This window comes from Gallus gallus, chromosome 2 (assembly GCF_016699485.2).
Source record: "Gallus gallus isolate bGalGal1 chromosome 2, bGalGal1.mat.broiler.GRCg7b, whole genome shotgun sequence".
NCBI classification, from domain to species: domain Eukaryota; kingdom Metazoa; phylum Chordata; class Aves; order Galliformes; family Phasianidae; genus Gallus; species Gallus gallus.
The window spans coordinates 67714416-67734525 of record NC_052533.1 but is presented as its reverse complement, the minus strand read 5'-3'; the positions used below and the strand labels follow the sequence as shown (position 1 = coordinate 67734525).

The window sequence follows — 20110 nt, the reverse complement described above, 5'->3', positions numbered from 1 at the left end:
CCTTTTTATTAAGCCTTTCTAAACTGAGCTGGAGATGGCCATTTTGTACTTTGAGCAGTACAAAAGGTACCATGGCTTTAATGTTAATCAAAGTGCCTTTTTCATAGAAAGAGAAAAAATTATCATGGATTTTAGAAACAAGTTGTCTGAGCAGTAGTTGTCTGTTCTTTAGTAATAGGTGTGCTTGTTGGTGTTTAATTAAATACAGAGGCCATTGATGTGGTACGCTTCAGTTTAGTAATCCAATGTTGAATGAGCTTAATGTATTTTTAGTTCGTACCTAAGGGGCAAAATTGAGCAGCATCATTTTTTAAATAAATAATTTTGAAAAACCCTTTCAAATGCTTATTCCCTTCTCTGTATTAATCCTTGCCTTCCCCTCCTCCTTTGGAGTTTTACCACCCTTGTAAATAATGAATGAGCCTGAGGATTAAGCTGTTTCTCCATAGTGGACTCCTCTGCCTGTGTAAAACAGCTAACCTACTTTCGGTTCTGTGCAGTGCTGAGAGATTTCTGCTTCTAATGGAAATATATTTTTTTAAATCCTTTGACATTCCATGTGACTTCTCTGTAGCGTGTCTGACCCTTATTTGCTGCTGAGCAAGTTTCAACCAGCTGCGGCTCATGCAAATCCATTTCATTCATTAATAGACCTAAAGGTCAGTGCCAATTGCTGCATGCCTAGGTGGAGCAGGGGAAGAACTATCAATATTTCATAGCTTTCTCTTAAGATCGATGACAAGAGCACATACACCTTTTGTGTCCTGATCGCTGGCTGTGTAGGCTTCAGCTAGCTCATTTCCAAGTGCTGTTTCTTGAATGCAACCATGACTATTGTGACTGCCATTTCCCATTCAGGTGGTAGGAGCAGTGCAGCCTGGTTTGAATGTGGTCGCTGCAGCCTGACAGGCATACTTCTGTAGCACAAGTTCTCTAAGGCAGCCTTTTCTGAAAAGGGGAGGAAGGAAGAAGAGCAGTCTTGTTTCTCTTGAAAAGGCACGGTTGTGCCAGGGTTAGTTACTAAAGGCTAAATGGCCTTAATTTTCCATTTGCTTGGAATTGCCTGTGTGAATTCTAACCCTTAAGATGCCAACAGCATGTATCCCTCTGTGCTTCTGCCGTCACCAAACTCCCCTACAGGAATGTGAATCATCTGTGTGCAGAGTATTGCTGAGAAGAGCAGGCAATGACTATTCTTCAGCAGGCCTTGTTCCCACTCTGGGAAGGGTCCTCTGAGAGGGAAAGAGTAACTTCATTTCTCTGTTCAGTCCTTGCTGCTTGTTGTGGAATTCAGAAAATATTGACAAGGATTTCTGCTGGGGAAGGGCACTCCGGAACTACATACAGATCTGGCAGGCTTGCTGCACAGATCAGCAAGCATCTTACTTTTTAATTTAATTGAATATTGGCTCTGTTTCTCTTTAAAACCTTTAAGATAAATTAACGTTTGGGACTTTTTTTTTGTGATTGGTGTTGGGTCTTAGTTGTCCAAATATTCAAAGAAAACTCTTGTCATATTTTGTAGTTGCTTCAGGCCTGCAGGTTAAAAAAAAAAACAAAAACAACCCAGAACATAAACCAACAATCTCTAGCTAGTATTTAAAATTCTGAAAGGTTAGCTGACTTCTTTACCAATGACTTCTTAGTCACTTGAAGGGTAGCTATACTGTCATGGTTCGTTAATGATGATTCTGAATTCATTTTTATGTGGAACAAGTATGGAAATGTGGCCTGTTCTTACCTGAAGGTACATCTGTAGCAATGTTAGCAGTACTGAGGTTTTAATAAAGGGATAGAGGCATTTTGACACACTCATTTTGCTGATGCTTTGTTCACATAAATGAGCTCCTTTAAAAATGGAATCAGGAGTTTTACTGGTGTAATACTAGACTTCTCATCTTTCTATCAATGAGAACTTGTGCTTTTGGCCTTTGTTTTACAGCTGTCTTAACTTACAAATAGAATTTTTGTTTATACTTTTAGACAAAACTGAACTCCCTTACACAACTTTTCTTTGCAGCCTGAGATTTCTTAATGCCTCCGCCAACAAACTGGAAATGCTTCCCCCAGCCACTCTTTCTGAGGAGACCCATAGCATCTTACAGGAGTTGTATTTGACCAATAACAACCTCACGGATAAATGTGTACCCTTGTTAACAGGCCATCCACACCTGAAAATCTTGCACATGGCCTACAATCGCCTACAGAGCTTTCCTGCAAGGTGAGTAACTGGTTTTACTGCCCCGGCCCACTGGTGGACAATGTGAAACATTTTCATAGCAAAAACTGAGGCACACAGTGATCTAGTGGGACAGGTTGTATTTCTGATGTGGTGACACTGCAGTGGGTGGATTCATCTGCTATGCCCTGTTGCACACTGCTACCTGTTTGCATTACAGAGTGTTAGCGTGTTTTGACTGCATCTGGAGTACTTTTCAGCATGAAGGCAGTATGCTTTTGAAGTCGGGCAAGGAGGTCTTCTGTTTTCCCCAGCTTGGTCACTTTGCTTACAACTGGTGGGCTTCTGCTCACAGAAGACTTGTAAGCGTAACAGTCTGGAAATGTCCTTTGGCACTGGGCTAAGCCACACCGGGGAAAAAAATCCTCACTATCCTGAAGGAGATTCTCCCTTGGCAGTGATTTAGATGAACTACTGTACTCTCAGTTCACTCTGTTTTAATCAGAAGTCTTTCAAGTGTAAGATGCGCTGTAAAGCTGATGGGGAACAACCTTGGAAAGGAGATGCCAATAAATAAAGGAAGAGACATCGCTGTCCTTGTGTGGGGTTCTGAGCAACCGGGCTTCGGTGGCAGGAGGGAGATGAATAAGGGGGTGGAGCTGAGCAGTGTGCTAGAAAGTGGAGGGAGGAAGGCGGGATGAAGCGAAAAGCTGGAGCTGGAGGAAAGGAGGAAAAAGAGTAGAAGTGAACTGATGAACAGGGGGAATGTAAGCAAAATAAGTTTTTTTCACAAATAGTGTTATGGAAATCGGTAGAAGCACAGATTTAATTCCACGACTGTTAGAATCTGATGGGAGGAGAGGTGACAGGCACTGCTGTGCTGGGCTGAAGTCTGCAGTTTTGTTTTTCTGAAATAGTGAAAACCATTGCTCTTACCATGGCTTCTAAATAAAATATGCATTGGTAGTAACAGAAACAAATCTCAAACTCTCGTTCTCATAGCAAAATGGCCAAGCTGGAAGAGTTGGAGGAAATTGATATTAGTGGTAACAAGCTGAAAGCCATTCCGACAACCATCATGAACTGTAGGCGCATGCATACTGTAATTGCTCACTCCAACTGCATTGAAGTCTTCCCAGAAGTCATGCAGCTTTCTGAAATAAAGGTAAGGCATGAATGTGCTGTGAAGTACACGGTAATAATGCACACTTGACCAATTCCGTTCTCCCCTCTGGTCTCTCGCTGCTGCAGGATAGTATATTCTCAGTTGCAGAGATCTGACTGCTGCTTTCTTGTCTGAGTTGCCATTTAAAATATTTGCCCCTGTGCTGCCTCTGAGAGGAAAGGAGGAAGTGCCTCAAAATCTGGTTTTACACTCATCTTTACCACATCCCATCTTCTTTGCCAATTAAGTGTTAGTTGTCTTCCTGTGACAGTCTGTTGCAATATGACTTAAACATGTCGCAAGAGCTATATGTAATTAACGTACATAATATACATAACTAACTCTTGCTGCTTTGGCAATTGCTAATTCTGTAGGAAGGGACTTTGTTTAGAGTGTGAGTTTTAAAAAATGCTGAGGCTGCAAAATAGGATAGGCCTTGGAGGCAGAGAGAAATTGCAGGAGCACAAAATTTGGGTAGTTAGGCAAGCTACTTCTGTTTTCATAATTGCAGTCATTTTGTACAACTGGAAGAATGCTTAATCCATCTCTTGTGCGTATTACCAAACTTTTCCTGATGCATTCTTTTCTTGACTGTACCGAAGAACACTACCATGTAGCTTTTGTGAGTTAAGTCTCTGCTTCTCTGCTGGCCACCGCGTAGAGTATTTTAGGGTGCGTGCTATTTCCATTGCTTAGAGCTGGGAGATTAACTCGTAGTGCACCAAACTTGTGGTATGATTGAAAAAGTTGTTCCCTGGGTTTGAGAACCGGTTACCTACTCACGAGATCAAAACAACTTCTGTGTCCTTCGTACAGTCTGCAGAATCAAAAGGCCAAGTTCTCAGACTCCTCAGTGCCCTTCAGTGTCTGGGGTCATGCAGAGAAGCAGGAGGAATAATTTGGTTGGATAGTGAGTACACAGAAAGATGAGCTTTGTGGTTTTAGCCAGGAAATCTCAAACAAATGTGGATTTCTGAATACTCCTCCCTCTTTGGAACAATGGTCAGAGGAAACTGAAGGCCATTTAGAATCAATTAGAAGTAAAGCTTTTCTTCTCAGAGGAAGAGTTGGGGTGGGGGAGCAAGGCTCTGCACAGTAAATATTTCTTTAAAAGTATGAGGGCATTTTTAACCATGGGAAAAAAAAAAGAGGATAATGTAAACATGTTGGTCGGGAATAGCCAACAACTTCCTTTCGGTTCCTGCATTTTGGGGAAAGAGTATTTTATAAAGGCGTCGATGTTCTACCAAGCTTTGTAGCTGAGTAGCAAAGTGTTCATGGAAGAGCTAGTATTTCTTCTTTCTGATGGTTCCCTACAGTTAGTTGAGTGAAAGAAAGAGGCATGGATTTCATTGGCAGTTCTGGCAGTGCAGGAATAGTGGGACTGCCTCCATCTGAGTGGGTACAGTGCTGTGGGACTTCGCTTTTGTGCCTTAGTCAGTACCTAAGTCTGGTTTTGACTTAGTTGAAATGAGTTTCTGTAGTTGCCAGATAGCTGTGCTGTAGGCAGAGGGTATCTTGTGGCCTCTTGGTGATTTTTCTGGGTCAGGGCTGGAGCTTGAGCTTTTGATCTCTGGCTGAATACATTACTAGGCTAAACTGGAGCTCATTCTTTGATGTTGGAGGGCATTTGTAATGTTCCAAAGCAAGTTAAGAAGTTAAAATTTGAGTACAGGTTTCCTAGTTTGGTGAAAGAAGCCTGCTTGTAGCAAAACACAGTTGTATAGTTTCGTGTTATGACTGTGATTGTCATACTTAATGGTTAATCTCAATTGAGGTGGCATTCAAATACTCCTGATTTCTTGGGAAAATATTACTTGAGGTAATGGCTGCTCTGCTTTTGTACTTAATTAGCCTGAGAGGCTGACATATTATATTTTTTGAGTCAGCGCTACTAGAACAGCTAGTAGTGCAGTTAGTGCTTTGTTTGAAATTGTTTCAGAGGGAAAGCTAATTACAGAAGGTCATGCTTTTGCACTTAAGGTAACTCCAGTTTCCAAATATGAGGTCATTTCAGTGAGACAGCTGTCTCTAAGCTGATCTTACATGCTACAGTTAAGGATACAGAAGTTTTGTGTTGTCCTCTGCCTCAAAAAGCTCTGTGGATGTCTCTGAGATACCTCACATAGTACCTTTTTCTGAGCTGAGTTCTCATGTGCCCACCTTCAGTCACAAGTGGAGATAACTCAAGCCCCTGTCAGCCACGGATGGGATGCATTGCATTTACACCTGTGCAACTGAGCATATGCTGAATATTAAACGCTGTGCACCACCTGGCCCATCCTAGCACTGTGTCCTGCATGCAGTTGCACTTTTCTTCTGACACTTCATGGATGAGGCTAAATGAGAAGGAAATTAGAATCAATTAGGAAATGTGCTTTGCTGCTTGCCCACAGAGTAAAATAAGGACAACATTTAATGTAGCTATTAGAAAGTCCCTGATAACCCGTTCTTCAAACAATACAAATTAAATCAGAGAAATCCCGACCTGATGGATAAGCTGTATTCATCATTGCATGGGGACCAAGGGATCTCCAGTAGACTGGTACTACCTTTAGTGCATTGGGCATGTACTGAGAGCAGTGAAATGATTTTGCTCATTTTGTACTCCTCATTCCACATTCTTTTCCATCAAATTTCCAATGGTGTCGAGCACAGCCAAGGCCTGCTGGCAGCTTTGTTGATCTGAGAGGTAATTATTGGCTCTCTGGAAGCAGCAAGGAGTAGCAAAGAAGTAAAAAACAAACAAACAAAAAAGCTCATTGGCATAACTCTTCTCCTAAGCTGTCTGCTATTTAGTTTGTGTGATGAATTTTAAATTCTGATTTCCATATCAAGTTTAGATAATGTCAGCAGTTTGTTCTTCCTAGATAATTAGTCCTCCGTATCAGACAACCTCAGGATTTGAGATTTGGGTCATTATGTGTGTTACATGTATTTAACAGCATTTGGAGATTTTTCTTTTCCGATTTTTACTGGGTTATCTTATGTCTTTTTTGTCCAGCTTAGGACCCAGTATCTTTGATTATACCTGAAAGACTTTCATTTTCATGCTTTTATCATTGGAAATTACATATCAGTTAAAGTGTGCAGCTAAGAGAAATTCTCCCTGCAGCCTACCCCCAGCTATTCAGCCCTCGGTTTTACCAGTGGTTTTGAGGTCTGTTTTCTTTTTCCAGGTTGAAAATAGGAAATTATCATTCTGAAATATTTGAGTGGTATGCTTGGTTAAATATCAGCCTATTCTTTCCTCTAGTAAAATGTTGGCTGTTTTTGCTTGCTATCCCTGCTATATAGAGGTTTGAAGAGCTGGTTTTGTTCAGATTTTTGTGTACTGACTTTCCATATGGGTATGCAACTTTAACATAGTTTGGTTTGGGACTTTGTCATTCTTGGGCACTTGTTCTACCTGATTTGTGCTTAGCTGGTGGATAGCCAGCATGATGCTCTGCTGGTTTTCAATCATTTCTTTTAAATACTTCATCTGTAATTTTTTCTACGTATTAAAATAACTTCATATTTAAACATGAATCCTTCTAAGGCAGCCAAATTAAAGCCACACTTAAAACTGCTGTGGTATTTCATTGTTTTTCCTCTGCTCAGCCTCCCTCCATGTACTCATAACTTATTTTCTGAATCCTTCAGTAAATATCAGCTTCAGAGTATGTTTGTACCTGTGCTGACATGAGTGAACTTCAGAGGAGAGACTGCTGTGACAGCATCTTAGAATCCCCAGCCTCATTTGTCTATTTCCTTTATCTATTACAAGAGTGGTAACCATTTTCATCAGTAGCATTTTTTTTTGTAATGCTTCTCTGTTAATAAAAATACGGTGATCATATTCGTCCCTGAGAAGAGCAGAGACGAACCTTACTAGTTTTGCAACAAGGTGACACCTGGTCAGAAATGGAAATGGAGCAAACATGTTTCTGGGTGTCCCAGACATCTGGGAAGAAGACTTTGTAGATGCCATATGAAGAATCACTTACTTAAATGAATCATCTTAGGTCTCGACTGCAGCCTCCCTTACTCATGCAACATACATTACTGCGTTTAATCACAAACTGATCTTAATGTCAGCTGGATTCTTATTTGATTGCTTTCCTTTTGCAGTGTGTGGATCTAAGCTGCAATGAACTGAGTGAAATCACACTGCCTGAAAACTTGCCTCCAAAACTGCAAGAGCTGGACCTGACTGGAAACCCCAGATTGGCCTTGGATCACAAAACCCTTGAGCTGCTGAAGTAAGTTGACTTATAGAGTGGAGAGGGTGCACAAGAAGCTAGTTTGATCTCCATGTTGCTTCTGACATTAGACTCCACCGTTGAGGTGCTAATAGCTGCTTATTATTGTTTCTTTCTTCATCTGTTTGCCACTGTGCTTCTTACCCCCTCACAAAACATTTCTTGTAATCCATCGTATCCCTCTCTGGGATACTCTGTTTACTTCCTGTCTACCTGTTTGTTTCCTGCTCTGTGACTCAAGTGCCATCTGTAACTGAAATGCACCAAGTGCCTCCTGCAGTGTGTGGTGAAACTGTTGCACTAGAACAGATAATCTGTGGACAGTGGTGCTGCTTTGAGCCTTTCTTATGTCCTGAAGGGAACTGCACCAGCTCTGTTTAATTCTGAGTTTCTTTGATCCTTAAACATTGAATGATGCCAAGAATGGTTGATAACCTTCTGAGGGTTGAGTGTTGCTTTGTGTGGTTTGCTTTTAAATGCTTAAGATCAAACACTGAAGTATTAAGCCCCATTGTAATAAGTTTTTATAGATAAAAAAAAACAAGAATCCATGTACTGCAGCAGACAAAGGAGGGGAAAAAAAGGCTAGAAGGGTTGTCTTTTTCTCTTAGAGCTGCTCATTGTATGCCAGAAACGTAATGTTGCTATGATTTGTAGAGAAGTGTGTGTGTACTACCAAAGCTTCTTTAACAGTATCTGAACTTATAGATCAGGTACTGTTGTGTATGGCCAACAGACAAAAGAGACAAGCTTATCTCTTGCCTGTTTAGTAGTCAGGCTTCATGCCCTGTAGCAGCACTGTACAAATCTAAGACCTGGGCAGCAGAAGAGCAGCATCGCCCAGTGCCACATCATATTTTCATTGCCATATGCGTTGTCTCTAATTCACAGAAACTTTCTTCTTCTTATGCATGCATATTTTTCGTTCTTTAATAAATTCTTTTTCTTACAACTTCAGACCTATTCTTGTCTGGGTAAATACCCTTCAGCCAAGGTCAGGTGTTTCAGGTCTCCTCTGGGATATAGCGGATGTCTGTATAGATGCACAGCACTTGCACGGTGCACTGCCACAACTGAACATGAGAGAGGAGATGCTCCTTGCCCTTACTTTTTGTGGCAGGCACAAAAACACTTGTGCTCTTGGTGCTTTTTATATCTCCCTTCTGCATGTGGATGGCAGCTCTCCATCTGTGCCCCGACAGGATTCAAACAGGCAGTAGGTTAATATGTATTCTTGTTTCTGATAAGAGGAGTGCTGTCATGCGTGCTTGCTTTTTTTTCCCCCATATATGGAGATCTTAAAGGAAGCTGGCACGCTTAGGAGGATGTTGCCAAGTGACTTACAGGACATAAGGATTTCAGTAGCAATTGTAATGAAAAGGGGAGGGGTAAAAAAGAAAAAAAAAAAAAAAAAAGGTGCTGTTACTGTGATTTTTAGGGAGGAGCTCCTTGTTCAAGTATAACATCATGAATATGAGGGAAAGTAAAGCATACTGTATGGAAGCCTTAGCTCATCTCCCTGTGTAGGATATGCTGCTGGGTACCGTTTCTTTATGAGCACGTGGTCTAGTTGTAATTACACCGCTGAGGAAGATGAAGGCAATGCACTGAGGTGGCTTTTTCTTTTTTTTACCACTGCTGGGAAGTACTGATAGAACCCTGGGTCCTTGACCTGCCCCAGGGTCAGTCAACAAGAGGAAACGGAAAAACCCTTCTGAGCCAAGTTCCTTTGCCCTGCAGGATAAGTGCCTTGCATTAGAAGCCTGTGAAGAAAGTATATTTGCTTCTGTATGTCGTAGTGTTTTGCGGTTACAGACAGATGTAGAATGTCCACTACTTCAGAATAGATCCAGGTTTCCAGTTTGATCAGGATCAGATACTTCTTTTCTGATGCCATTGGTGAGGTGTTTGCCTTACTTTTGTCACACAGAGGGCTGCAAAGCCGAGGGCTCAATACACCAACGGCTCTAACATGATTTCTGTAGCTTATTTGCTTTTAGTGGGCCCTAGCTGATGTATATCCTGACTATTTGCATTAAAAGAAATCAGAGTGGAAGTGACAGTCCCTCAGGTTATTTGAGGAAGGCTGTGAAATGTGAAAAAGACTTCCTTGTGTGTTCAGGTGAGATGGGGCTTTGGATGGAGAAAAATGAATCCTCGGAGCGAACAGTTAGACCTTTCTGCTTGTCCTTTTATGATTCATTTGGCTCATGAAAGGTTCGGGTGCCTTTGAAGTTCCTGCAGCGTGTGGGGAGCTTGATTTCCCTGCCTTTGGAAGAGAGTGGAGGGAGCACAGGGCAGGTCATCTCTCCCCAGCAAAGCCGGGCTATGAAGAGAAGCACATAAACAGATAGGGATGGTCCCTTTTCAAGTCTTTATTGCGCTATGCGAGGTATTTGAATTTCAGGCTAGAGGCTATGTTGGTAGTAAATTGGAGGGTAGAGGATCAAGGGCCCGGGTAAAATCTGGGCTGTAAAATTACTGAAGATAGAAGGTCTGTGCTCACAGCCTGGGCTGCAGACCTGCTCTTACAAGTCAGGACAGTGCTGGGATGGAGCTGATTTCTGACTCGTGGGCATTTTCGTAGTAGACTGTTACTGTGTGTTGCTGCTTCTGAAGACGTATCTTTTAATTTAGGAGATGATGCAGGTCATACAAACTTGTTCTTAAGGGCTTCAGTTGAAAAATCACTCCCTATACTGACTTCCATTAAGTTGGTGACAAATTGGCCTTGCATTCCCACGGAGCCGAGCTGTAAACAAATAGCTCAGGGGTGAGTGTAGGGAGAAGAAGAGCTGGGTAAGCAAACAGTGCAGCTGACACCCTCATAGAGGCTTGGTTATTTACTGCTTTTTTGTTCTTTGTAGGCAGACAGAAGAGCATCTGCTTTAGATGTCCTGCTCTGTTTTATTCTACTAAATGTATTCCTAAGAAATGGGAAGGAAAAAACTGCTGTTCTTACACTTTAAGCTGAATCATGTCAGCCTGTGAATCCAGTGCATCTTTTCCTTTCTTCTTACAGCAATATCCGTTGTTTCAAGATTGACCAGCCCTCGGCTGGTGATGCTTCAGGAGCTCCAGCTGTGTGGAGTCACGGTTACACAGAGGCGTCAGGAGTTAAGAACAAGTAAGAGCCGGCGTTGTTCTTATTATACAAGCATCCTAGCAGCAGAGCGCCTCTATGCAGATACAAAGAGATCCACTATTTCACTTTGGGGATGTTTTGGGCCTCACAAAGGCAGAGGCCGTGCCATGACTCTATATTTGTATACTGGGCCCCTGCCTGGCTCTCAACTTTCTTCTTTGTCAAGAATGTTGCTAAGATACAAGTGTAACCGACACATTTTCTCTGCGCAAGCCTTTGGTATTTGCAAAAGATCGGCACATTTAATAGCATTTTCCTTTTTGCAGAGCTTCTTTATCTTCAGCTAAAGGATGTTTACCAAGCAAATCAGAGATACTAAAGGAAGAAGTAGAATGGCCAAAACTGAATATTCATAGCATGTGGAGCTTCTGTGACTGAGGCAGCACTTGACAAATAACACACCAAGAGTCTACTGGTCTCTGTGTCACTGGCAAAGTGACGAATCTCATTGTTCCTTAAATACCTTTGTAGAAATCTTCTGCTACCTAGGTTTCCCTAGCAAGTGCCAAGCAAACCTTTACTTGCTGTTTACTAATTTAACACACAGCTTGGTCAGCAGCACGCTGAGTCATAAAGATGACTCTTGGTGGGGCAAGTGCAGTTTCAGCTAATGATGTTTTGGATGTATTTCCCCCCCTGCAAGCTTGTCGCCTGTTCTATAGAAATAGAAGACTTGTCCACATGCAAAAAAGGAAGGAGAATCTTAAGGTCTTTTCAAAGCAGTTCTCTCCCCATTTTAGCACTGTTGAATGGGCCTTCCTCTTCTCCACAGAAGAAAGCAATTGTAAGGAGCTTGTGAAAAGAATTAGTTAAAACTGGCTCTCGGACCAGGCTGCGTCTTCTCAGAATGACAAGATGAGAAATGGGTGCTGGATTAGCAATCTTGTTGTTCTTCTGCTTTGCTTTACTAGGTTGTGCGTGGCAGCCCTGTCAGCCAATAACTTCTGTGACAACAGAGAGGCACTTTATGGTGTTTTTGACGGTGACCGCAATGTGGAAGTACCATATCTGTTGCAGTGCACCATGAGTGACATCTTGGCAGAAGAGCTACAGAAAACAAAAAATGAAGAGGAATATATGATCAACACTTTCATTGTTATGCAGAGGTGAGTCTTGGATCTGAAGCATTTTTTTTTTTTACCTTGTGTGTGCTCATTGGGCAGCTTGTTCCTTTTCAGGTTGATTGTGTCGCTCTTCACTTGCCACAAAAACTGGGAGGGAGGGAGGAAAGGGGGGAGGCAAAAAAAAAAGGTAGTTTCTGGCACCTTTGTATCCTTTCATTGCTTATTTTGTGGATATTGCCTTCTGTTCCTTTGGGATGTGAGGAGAAAAACCCCGACCCTTTCTCACCCACCCAAACAAAAAGGATATCCTACCTCAAAATTATTAAATGTTTGACTGGCAGTTTTTCTCTTTTCTGTCTTGTGACTCTGAATGTGCTGTAACCAAGACAGGGCATGAATTTCTTGATCATCTTTTAGATTTCCTAACTATTACTTCCTGCAGAGCTTGGGTTGATTCTTTCTGTTTCTTTCTGTACCAAGTCAGGTTATTTAAAGCCATGCAAATATTAAAACATGCACTCTTGACTCCCTAAAAAAAAATGTCTTGTCATTCCTTTGACCTAGGAATATTATTTATGCAAGACCCATCTGAAAAGATTGTGATACAATAGATGTGAGTGCAATAGCTTCGTGTGACGGTTTGGAGACCTGTGTGTATGCGCTCTCTTCTAGACAGAACAAGAAGTTGTGCTTGGAGAGACACTGAGTGGAGGAGGAGTATGAGGGGAACTGAGCAAAGAGAATGAAGAGGTCAGGGAAACAAAGGAGAAAGCAAATGAGCAGCTCCCAGATGAAGGAATTGGATAGAGTTGAAAGTAGCATCTCTTGTCGTTCAATTGCTGCAGCTCTGGAAGGGAAAATATTCATGTTCTGATATTGGGAAATAGGAGTGGCAGGATAGTATTGAACCTTCTAAACAAAAGACAAAATGCTGCCTCTTGCATAATTGCCGTGGTTACAGTGGTAGATGGCAACCTTCTCAGCTAATTAAATCCTTCAAGAACAATATAAATGTTGAGTACTGAAAGCATTTACTAGTGGCTTTGTTTCCCACTCGTGGACTTTCACAGGAATGTACATTCCTGCGAAAGAGCTGTATTTGTGGGAGGCAGGGCTTGAGTCAAAGTAAGCTAACCATTCCTTTGGTGAACCAGAAATAGCATTCATTCTAGTTGCATGCAGCCATTCATTGAGGATTATTTTACAGATACTATGCAACATTCCTGAAGTGCCTTAAAAAAAAAAAAAAAAAACAGAAAAACATATTGAAGCCTGGGTACAAGTTTAGTTGTGCATTGTTTCTCCAGCATTTTGAATCGAAAGTTCTTGCCAGCTATACTTAGCCTTAATCTAGATTTTAGTAGCCTCTGTAATTAGCTATCCAGTTCCTAATTACTCTAGGAGAAGGCCCTGATAAACAACATACTGGCAAGGATAAATGTTTTTTTAGTCATATTTCAATTTACACAAGTAAAATTACTAGTATTGAAATGAATTTACATTGAAATGACAGGATTCTGAAAACTTTCATTTTATCCACGCTTCCTTGTCCTTGTTTCTGTTTTGTTTTTATTGTGACCCCTACTAAAACAGCACACAAATGTTTCAAAGAACCTATTTCATAGAATCATAGAATGGCCTGGGTTGAAAAGGACCACAATGACCATCTTGTTTCAACCCTCCTGCTATGTGCAGGGTCACCAACCACCAGACCAGGCTGCCCAGAGCCACATCCAGCCTGGCCTTGAATGCCTGCAGGGATGGGGCATCCACAACCTCCCTGGGCAACCTGTTCCAGTGTGTCACCACCCTCTGTGTGAAGAACTTCTTCCTAATATCCAACCTAAACCTCCAATGTGTTAGTTTAAACTATTTAACAGGTTAGTAACCAACATGATAACTAAAAAGCATGCCTTCTTATGGTGGAATTAATAGCTACTGTGGTTTTTTTTGTCATTGAATCTTTGAAAGCATTATTCTGAAGGCATCACAAAACAATGAACCTCTGATTTCTATTTCTGCTGTTTTTCATAGTAAAATCTTTAGCTTCAGGAGCCCGAACTCTGGTTAATGTGACCTTCTTTGTAAGCTCTACCTGTACTCAATTTATTAGCCCTAAACACTTCTCTAACCCTCTTTGTTTCCCTCTGTGTGACCTTTAAAGTAGACTTCTTTCAAATGCAGAGAAAGGGAGCTGACTGTGCGGCTCTTTGGAGTGCAGAGATTTTTCTAAAATTGATTCTAAGATTGGAGTATCTGCATCATGCTGGAAATAGCACACAGCTTGAGAGCTGTACGTGATGACTCTGCAGTGTTGCTACAGTGTCATGGTCTTCAGTGGAGACTTCTGTTTTTGTCCCAGTGATCCAGTGTGCCGAGTGCTCGTGGTTGCAGAATAGCAGTTGTTTCTCATTAGTACCCATAACACTTGTTTTTCAATTAAAGAACAATCCGTGTTTTGTTTAAATTCCAGGAAACTTGGAACAGCTGGACAAAAACTTGGAGGCTCTGCTGTCCTTTGCCATATAAAACATGATCCCATGGACCCTGGCGGATGCTTCACGTTAACCTCAGCAAATGTGGGGAAGTGCCAAACCGTTCTCTGCCGGAATGGGAAACCTCTGCCTTTGTCCAGGTGTTATGTGATGAGTTGTGAAGAAGAGCTGAAGAGGATTAAGCAGCATAAGGCCATTATCACAGAGGTTAGAGAACTCCGGTGTGGGTGAAAGGAGGGCTGCTGCCAGTCACAGCTTCCTTTGAGGATATTTGCATGGTGGTATTTGAAATTACACATCTGTATTTGTAACCTCTAAGGGATGGTATTAATAGTATGAGTTCCAGAGTAGCGCTTCTCCTTTCAAGGTGGATCGTATCATGCAATTAAGTTGTTTTTCCGTCTAATTGCCACACTAGATTTTGGTTAGCTTCTGATAGTGAATTATTGATAGTATGCTGTGGTGAAATGGGAGCTGACACCTTCCCTCTGAGATGATGAGAGCAAATAATGTGTTGGTGCTGTCATGAAGATCCCCTCAATCTAGAAAGATAAGAACTGAGCACTTGCAACTATTTCATCCTTAATGCAGGAGAGTCCTTACTCCTGGCAGATTGGCTTTGTTGTCTGAGCTGTCTGTTCCCAGAGGTGCCTTCTGACAAGTAGCTCTTGAAGACAGCAGTTGCCTAAAAGGAAGACTTTGCTCAGTTGGAGAACCATATGAGAAAGCTACTTGCTGCCTTCTTACAAGTTTAAAGCCGCCGCTGTCAGCTTGCCTTGTGTGACATAGAACAGAGAAATATTGTATCCTCTCAATGGGGTGGGAAAAGGCAAAAAAAAAAAAAAAAAAAAAAAAAAAAAACCTCCCTGCTGTACACCCATGAGCAGGTGTGTGTGTGTAATAAAATCGTGTGCTTGTTAGTCTTGCCAAGAAGAGGTGATGACTGGAGTCTCAAAAGTGACAAGTTAGAAGAGTCACTCCAGCATAGCGTGCATCACTGAGGCACGCTCGTTATGCTCTGTAAAGGAAAAGGGAAATTTCTGTGCTGAATCTTGAGATGACTCATCGATTTCATGCTTTGTTGATGGCTTATCACTTCTGTTAGAATCCTAATAGGGAAGTTAACAAGCTGACAAGGTTTTAAAGGGGAAGCTTTTTTAGTCTTGGTTTGCTTTTCTGTGGTTACTTACTGTATAATAACCACTACTGTCGTCAACTGGATCAAATGAGCGTAAATCCTCACCTCTGCTGTTCATCTCAAACACACAATTAGCAGGCTGCAGCTCTCTCCACAGGCTGCCAAGTAACCAGGCTTGCTGTTTCAGATGCTCGTTACGCTTATTCTGGCAGCTCAGATCCTAACCAGGACAGGATCCTGGGATTTGGATGGGCATGGGATTTACTTCTCAAATGTGCCCATTTTTACTGGTGCTTTCCCTTCAAATGTTATTCCTCCTCTTTTTGGAAATGTTATAAGTGGAAGCATAGTGAGTAATTAGAGCACATAAAACATTTTGCTACAGTGCAGCTGACTGCAAAATGCAGACTTGCTCTCTGCTGCATTTGACTTCCTTCATATGAAGCTTTTTGAAATGAACTTTTGTTTCTGAAGTGATGAGCCAAGATGAAACCTACAATTGTTACACGTGCAAGAGAAGAGTCATAACTGAATGACCTGCCCCCATATCAAATGGAGCTGTGTGCGACTTTGCCCTGTATAAAGCCACGTATTGTGGGCGAAGGAGGGACAAGTCTGACTCACGGGTAAAACATTAGTCCAGTTGGCTCTCACAGCTGCAGGAGTGGAATAGATGGGTCTTTGTTGCAGACTTCTGCTTTGTTGGTCTGCATAGGTGATGCTGATGACAAATCAGTAGGGTGTAGGAGGCTGAGTGCAAGGTTAGAAAGCAGCTGCCGCTGTGTTCTCATCCCAGCTCTGTCTCCTTGCAAGTTGCATTCACATTTGCCCATCAATAAAGGGTACTGCAAAAACAGGCACAGGTAAAACGTGGGAGATGGGAGTGCCGTGTATCTGTCTGCCTCGTTTCCAGTTTTCTATCCTTTCTAATTTCAGGATGGCAAAGTGAATGGTGTGACAGATTCAACGAGAATCTTGGGATACACATTCCTTCACCCAAGTGTTGTGCCGCGTCCTCACGTCCAGTCCATTACCTTAACTCCACAAGATGAGTTCTTCATTCTGGGGAGCAAGGGGCTGTGGGACAGCCTCTCGATGGATGAGGCAGTGGAAGCAGTCAGAAACGTGCCTGATGCACTGGCAGCTGCCAAGAAGCTTTGCACTTTGGCCCAAAGTTACGGCTGCAACGACAGTATCAGTGCGGTTGTGGTTCAGCTCAATGTTACGGAGGACAGCTTCTGCTGCTGTGAACTTAATGGGGTCCCACCCCCCAGCCCAGGCATTTTCCCCCAGTCTGTCAACGTGGTCATCAAGGACAGGCCAGCGGATGCTCTTGGGATGCCGTCTTCAAGCAGCGGCATGGCTTCAGAGATCAGCAGCGAGATCTCCACCTCAGAAATGAGCAGCGAGGTGGGGTCCACAGCCTCCGATGAACCTCCACAGGTAGCCATGAACGAGAGCAGCCCGGCCTACCCCGGGGAGCAGCGCTGCATGCTGCATCCCGTCTGCCTGTCCAACTCCTTCCAGCGGCAGCTCTCCAGCGCCACGTTCTCCAGCGCCTTCTCCGACAACGGCCTTGACAGCGATGACGAGGAGCCGATAGAGGGGGTATTCACCAACGGCAGCCGCGTGGAAGTGGAGGTGGACATCCACTGCAGCCGAGCGAAGGAGAAGCAGCTTCTCCAAGTGCCTGTGGAAGCCAGTGATGAAGGTATTGTCATCAGTGCCAACGAAGATGAGCCCGGCCTTCCCAAGAAAGCCGAATATTCTGCCACAGGCACCATAGGGCGTCGGAGGGGCAACGGCTCTGTGGCACCCCAAGAGAGAAGCCATAATTTGATTGAAGTTGCAACAGATGCACCGCTCAGAAAAACAGGGGGATATTTTGCTGCTCCGGCACAGCCGGACCCAGATGACCAATTCATCATCCCACCAGAGCTGGAAGAAGAGGTCAAGGAGATCATGAAACAGCACCAGGAACAGCAACAACAGCAGCAGCAGCAGCAACAGCAGCAGCAACGGCAGTACCAGATGGACCACCTGGCAGACTACTACGATACGCCACTATGACCCATTCTCCTGCTCAGAAATGAACAGACGAGGAGACTTGAGTGCAGGACCCGGTGGGCACACGCTACAGCAGGGGTTTCCCTTCAACGTTTCCTTTATACACTTCCTTTTCTTTATCCTGCCACTACAGATAACTGCAGCTTTTTGGTTTGTTAGGTTTAATATTCATTGACTTTCTTCTAGAGATGCTTTACCAGTAAAGTTTAAGATAGTTAATCTTCCCTTAACATATCAAATGTAAAAACAAACAAAAAAAATAATAAAAAGGTTTAATATATTGCTGAGAAACAGATGATGATGTAATATTTTTTAAAATGGCTTGTTTGTTTTGTTTGAAAAGCAGGGCAGTAGCCAGTGCTAAATGATTTAAGTAATATTGTAATACTGTATTTCTTTGAGAGAAAAGGCTTTTTTTGGTCTTGAAAATGATAGACATTTGTAGAATATGGAGACTAACTCCTAGGAGTTGCTTTACTCTTTCAGGTGACTTAAGTCACTGAGATTCACTAATTTTCTCTGAGAGAACAGTTGATTGGGAAATTACTTGTAAATAGCTCAGTGTTGTATAGTGATGCTTACATGTTTTGTAGCCTTGGCATTAAGGACACAACCTGAAAAACTGACCTTTTTCTTAAGCAATTCTTTGGGCCATGGTCATTGAGCATAGCGAACGGAGTGACTGCGTACAAGGTAGCTAGAGTTAGATGGTACAGACCGTTGAAAGAAACCCACTTTGTCCTCTGGTCTCTTTCTATCCTTTTACAGACACGTTTTATTTGTGTTCCTTATTGCTGCCACAACCAGCATGATTGTATAGAGCTCATTTGCTGTAGAACATTTACAAACCAAGAGTTATATTAAAGCCGAATGCACAAATGAACATGTCATAATTTTTGTTATAATAAATATGAAATTTACAAACGATGTCTGCTTTTGTCTGAATAGCTGAGCAGCAGCCTTCAAGCAGCTTGCTGTAGTTCATCATCATACCACCGTCTGTTTAGTCTGCGACGGGTTAAAACTTTTCCATCTTAGCGTATGCTTTTTTAAACAGTAACTGCAGAACCTCACCTGTACTCTTAGAAATCGTAGCAAGCACATCACCCAATGGCTGTGCAAAATGCCCTTAAGAGATGCTGGACAACAATGAGGAATTAGCTTAGTTCTTTTATTTCTCAGTACAAATGGAGCACTATCGGTTTGCCCTTCACCATAGTATTGACAATACAAGAAGACTGAAGAGGAGCAGTGCTCTGGGACTGAGCAAGTGAAGGTAGAAATGATGAAGGGATAATATGGGCTAAGAAAGGGAGAAATAGAGCACGGGATATGGAGAGTGGAGGAAAAACAGAAGGTGGAAAAGAGCTCAAAGTTAACTATGTAAACTTAGATTTGGTTGTACGTGTTAAATGAGCGTGTGGCAGTTTGATAGCAAAAGGGTGTTTCTTTGTGAATGCTACAGGAAAGGACCCACACCCTTCTTCAGTGTTGCCTCCAACCAGCTGCTTTCTTTTCCTCCTCAGTCTCTAAAAGTGAGCTGTAGATGGCCAAAATTGAGAGCACACCGAAGCCTACTGCTTCCAGCATGGTCCATTTTAGAACTGCGTTCCAAAGTTGGAGCTTTTGTAGCACTGAAGCGACAGGATTTGGGCAGAGGATTTCTTGTCTGACTGAGGAAGACATCTGTATTAGTGGTCTGTCTCAGCAAGTCACAATGTGAGGGGTTGATGCGTTCATAGGGCGTTCTTGTTCCCCTTCCTGTAAATGGATCAATAGGTTGGCTGTCTGGGAACACCTCTGGAAAATTAAGCATTTTTAAACAGGGTGAAGGGTGTTTTGGTCCAGATTTAAAGGGGGATTTGGAAAACAAGGTACAGTTTTTGCAACTTGGGACTTTTCTCAATATCTCTGCCCTCTTTCACAAAGGATGTTAATGTGTTCTTATCTGGTGAGCACTGGAGTTGAGGTCACTGACTTTATGTCAGTGCATTACTCGTATGTGAGTTTATGGTTAAGTGCACAGTATGTTTTAGACAATTTGAGCAATCAGGCACTATCTGACTTGGAAAAAGAACCAGCTTTGTTAGCAGAATTGGGACGGCTGTAGCGGGGTAAGACATACGGGCTGCAGAGAAGGGAAGGCTTTTGACTGAAGGAAACGTAGAGCTACGCTACCTTTATAATCAAACCTATTGAGTCCTCTGAAGGTTGCCGGCAGCCGTATCTGAGACAAACAGAAATGCATGGATAGGAAGAGGTAGAGAGCTGGAGGCAGAAAAATGAACACAGTTGCATTGTTTCCCAGAAGATAACTTTAAATAGGGAGATATGATGGTATTGAGGAGATACTCCGTTGCTTGCATGCGAGTCTTTTTTGTGGCATAAAAGCTTTTTCATCTTGCTTTCTGCTGTAGTGCTCTTACATAATGCATTTTGTTGTGCATGAGCAACCCATTGGCATGAATGCTTGAGCATTCAGAGCAGGGCAGGGGCTCCTCATTGGTAACCAGTGCTGTGGTGCTGCTGCCTTCCTGTGGCTTATTGCTTTTGGGATGAGCCAAATATCTGCACAGAGTATCTCCCTCATTACTGGGGACGGTCATGATGCTA

The 20110-nt window shown here is 42.6% G+C and overlaps 1 protein-coding gene across 1 annotated transcript in view; it reads left to right on the top strand.

The window, feature by feature from the left end:
* The window catches only part of PHLPP1 (PH domain and leucine rich repeat protein phosphatase 1), a 131131-nt gene extending 112707 nt beyond the window's left edge, over positions 1-18424 (top strand). The window contains exons 11-17 of the mRNA XM_015282197.4: positions 2021-2221; positions 3182-3344; positions 7458-7588; positions 10611-10715; positions 11645-11839; positions 14271-14499; positions 16367-18424. Coding sequence (XP_015137683.1) covers positions 2021-2221; positions 3182-3344; positions 7458-7588; positions 10611-10715; positions 11645-11839; positions 14271-14499; positions 16367-17500 — 2158 coding nt within the window. The 3' untranslated portion in view covers positions 17501-18424. The remainder of the gene's footprint in view (positions 1-2020; positions 2222-3181; positions 3345-7457; positions 7589-10610; positions 10716-11644; positions 11840-14270; positions 14500-16366) is intronic.
* The last annotated feature ends 1686 nt before the right edge of the window (positions 18425-20110 follow it).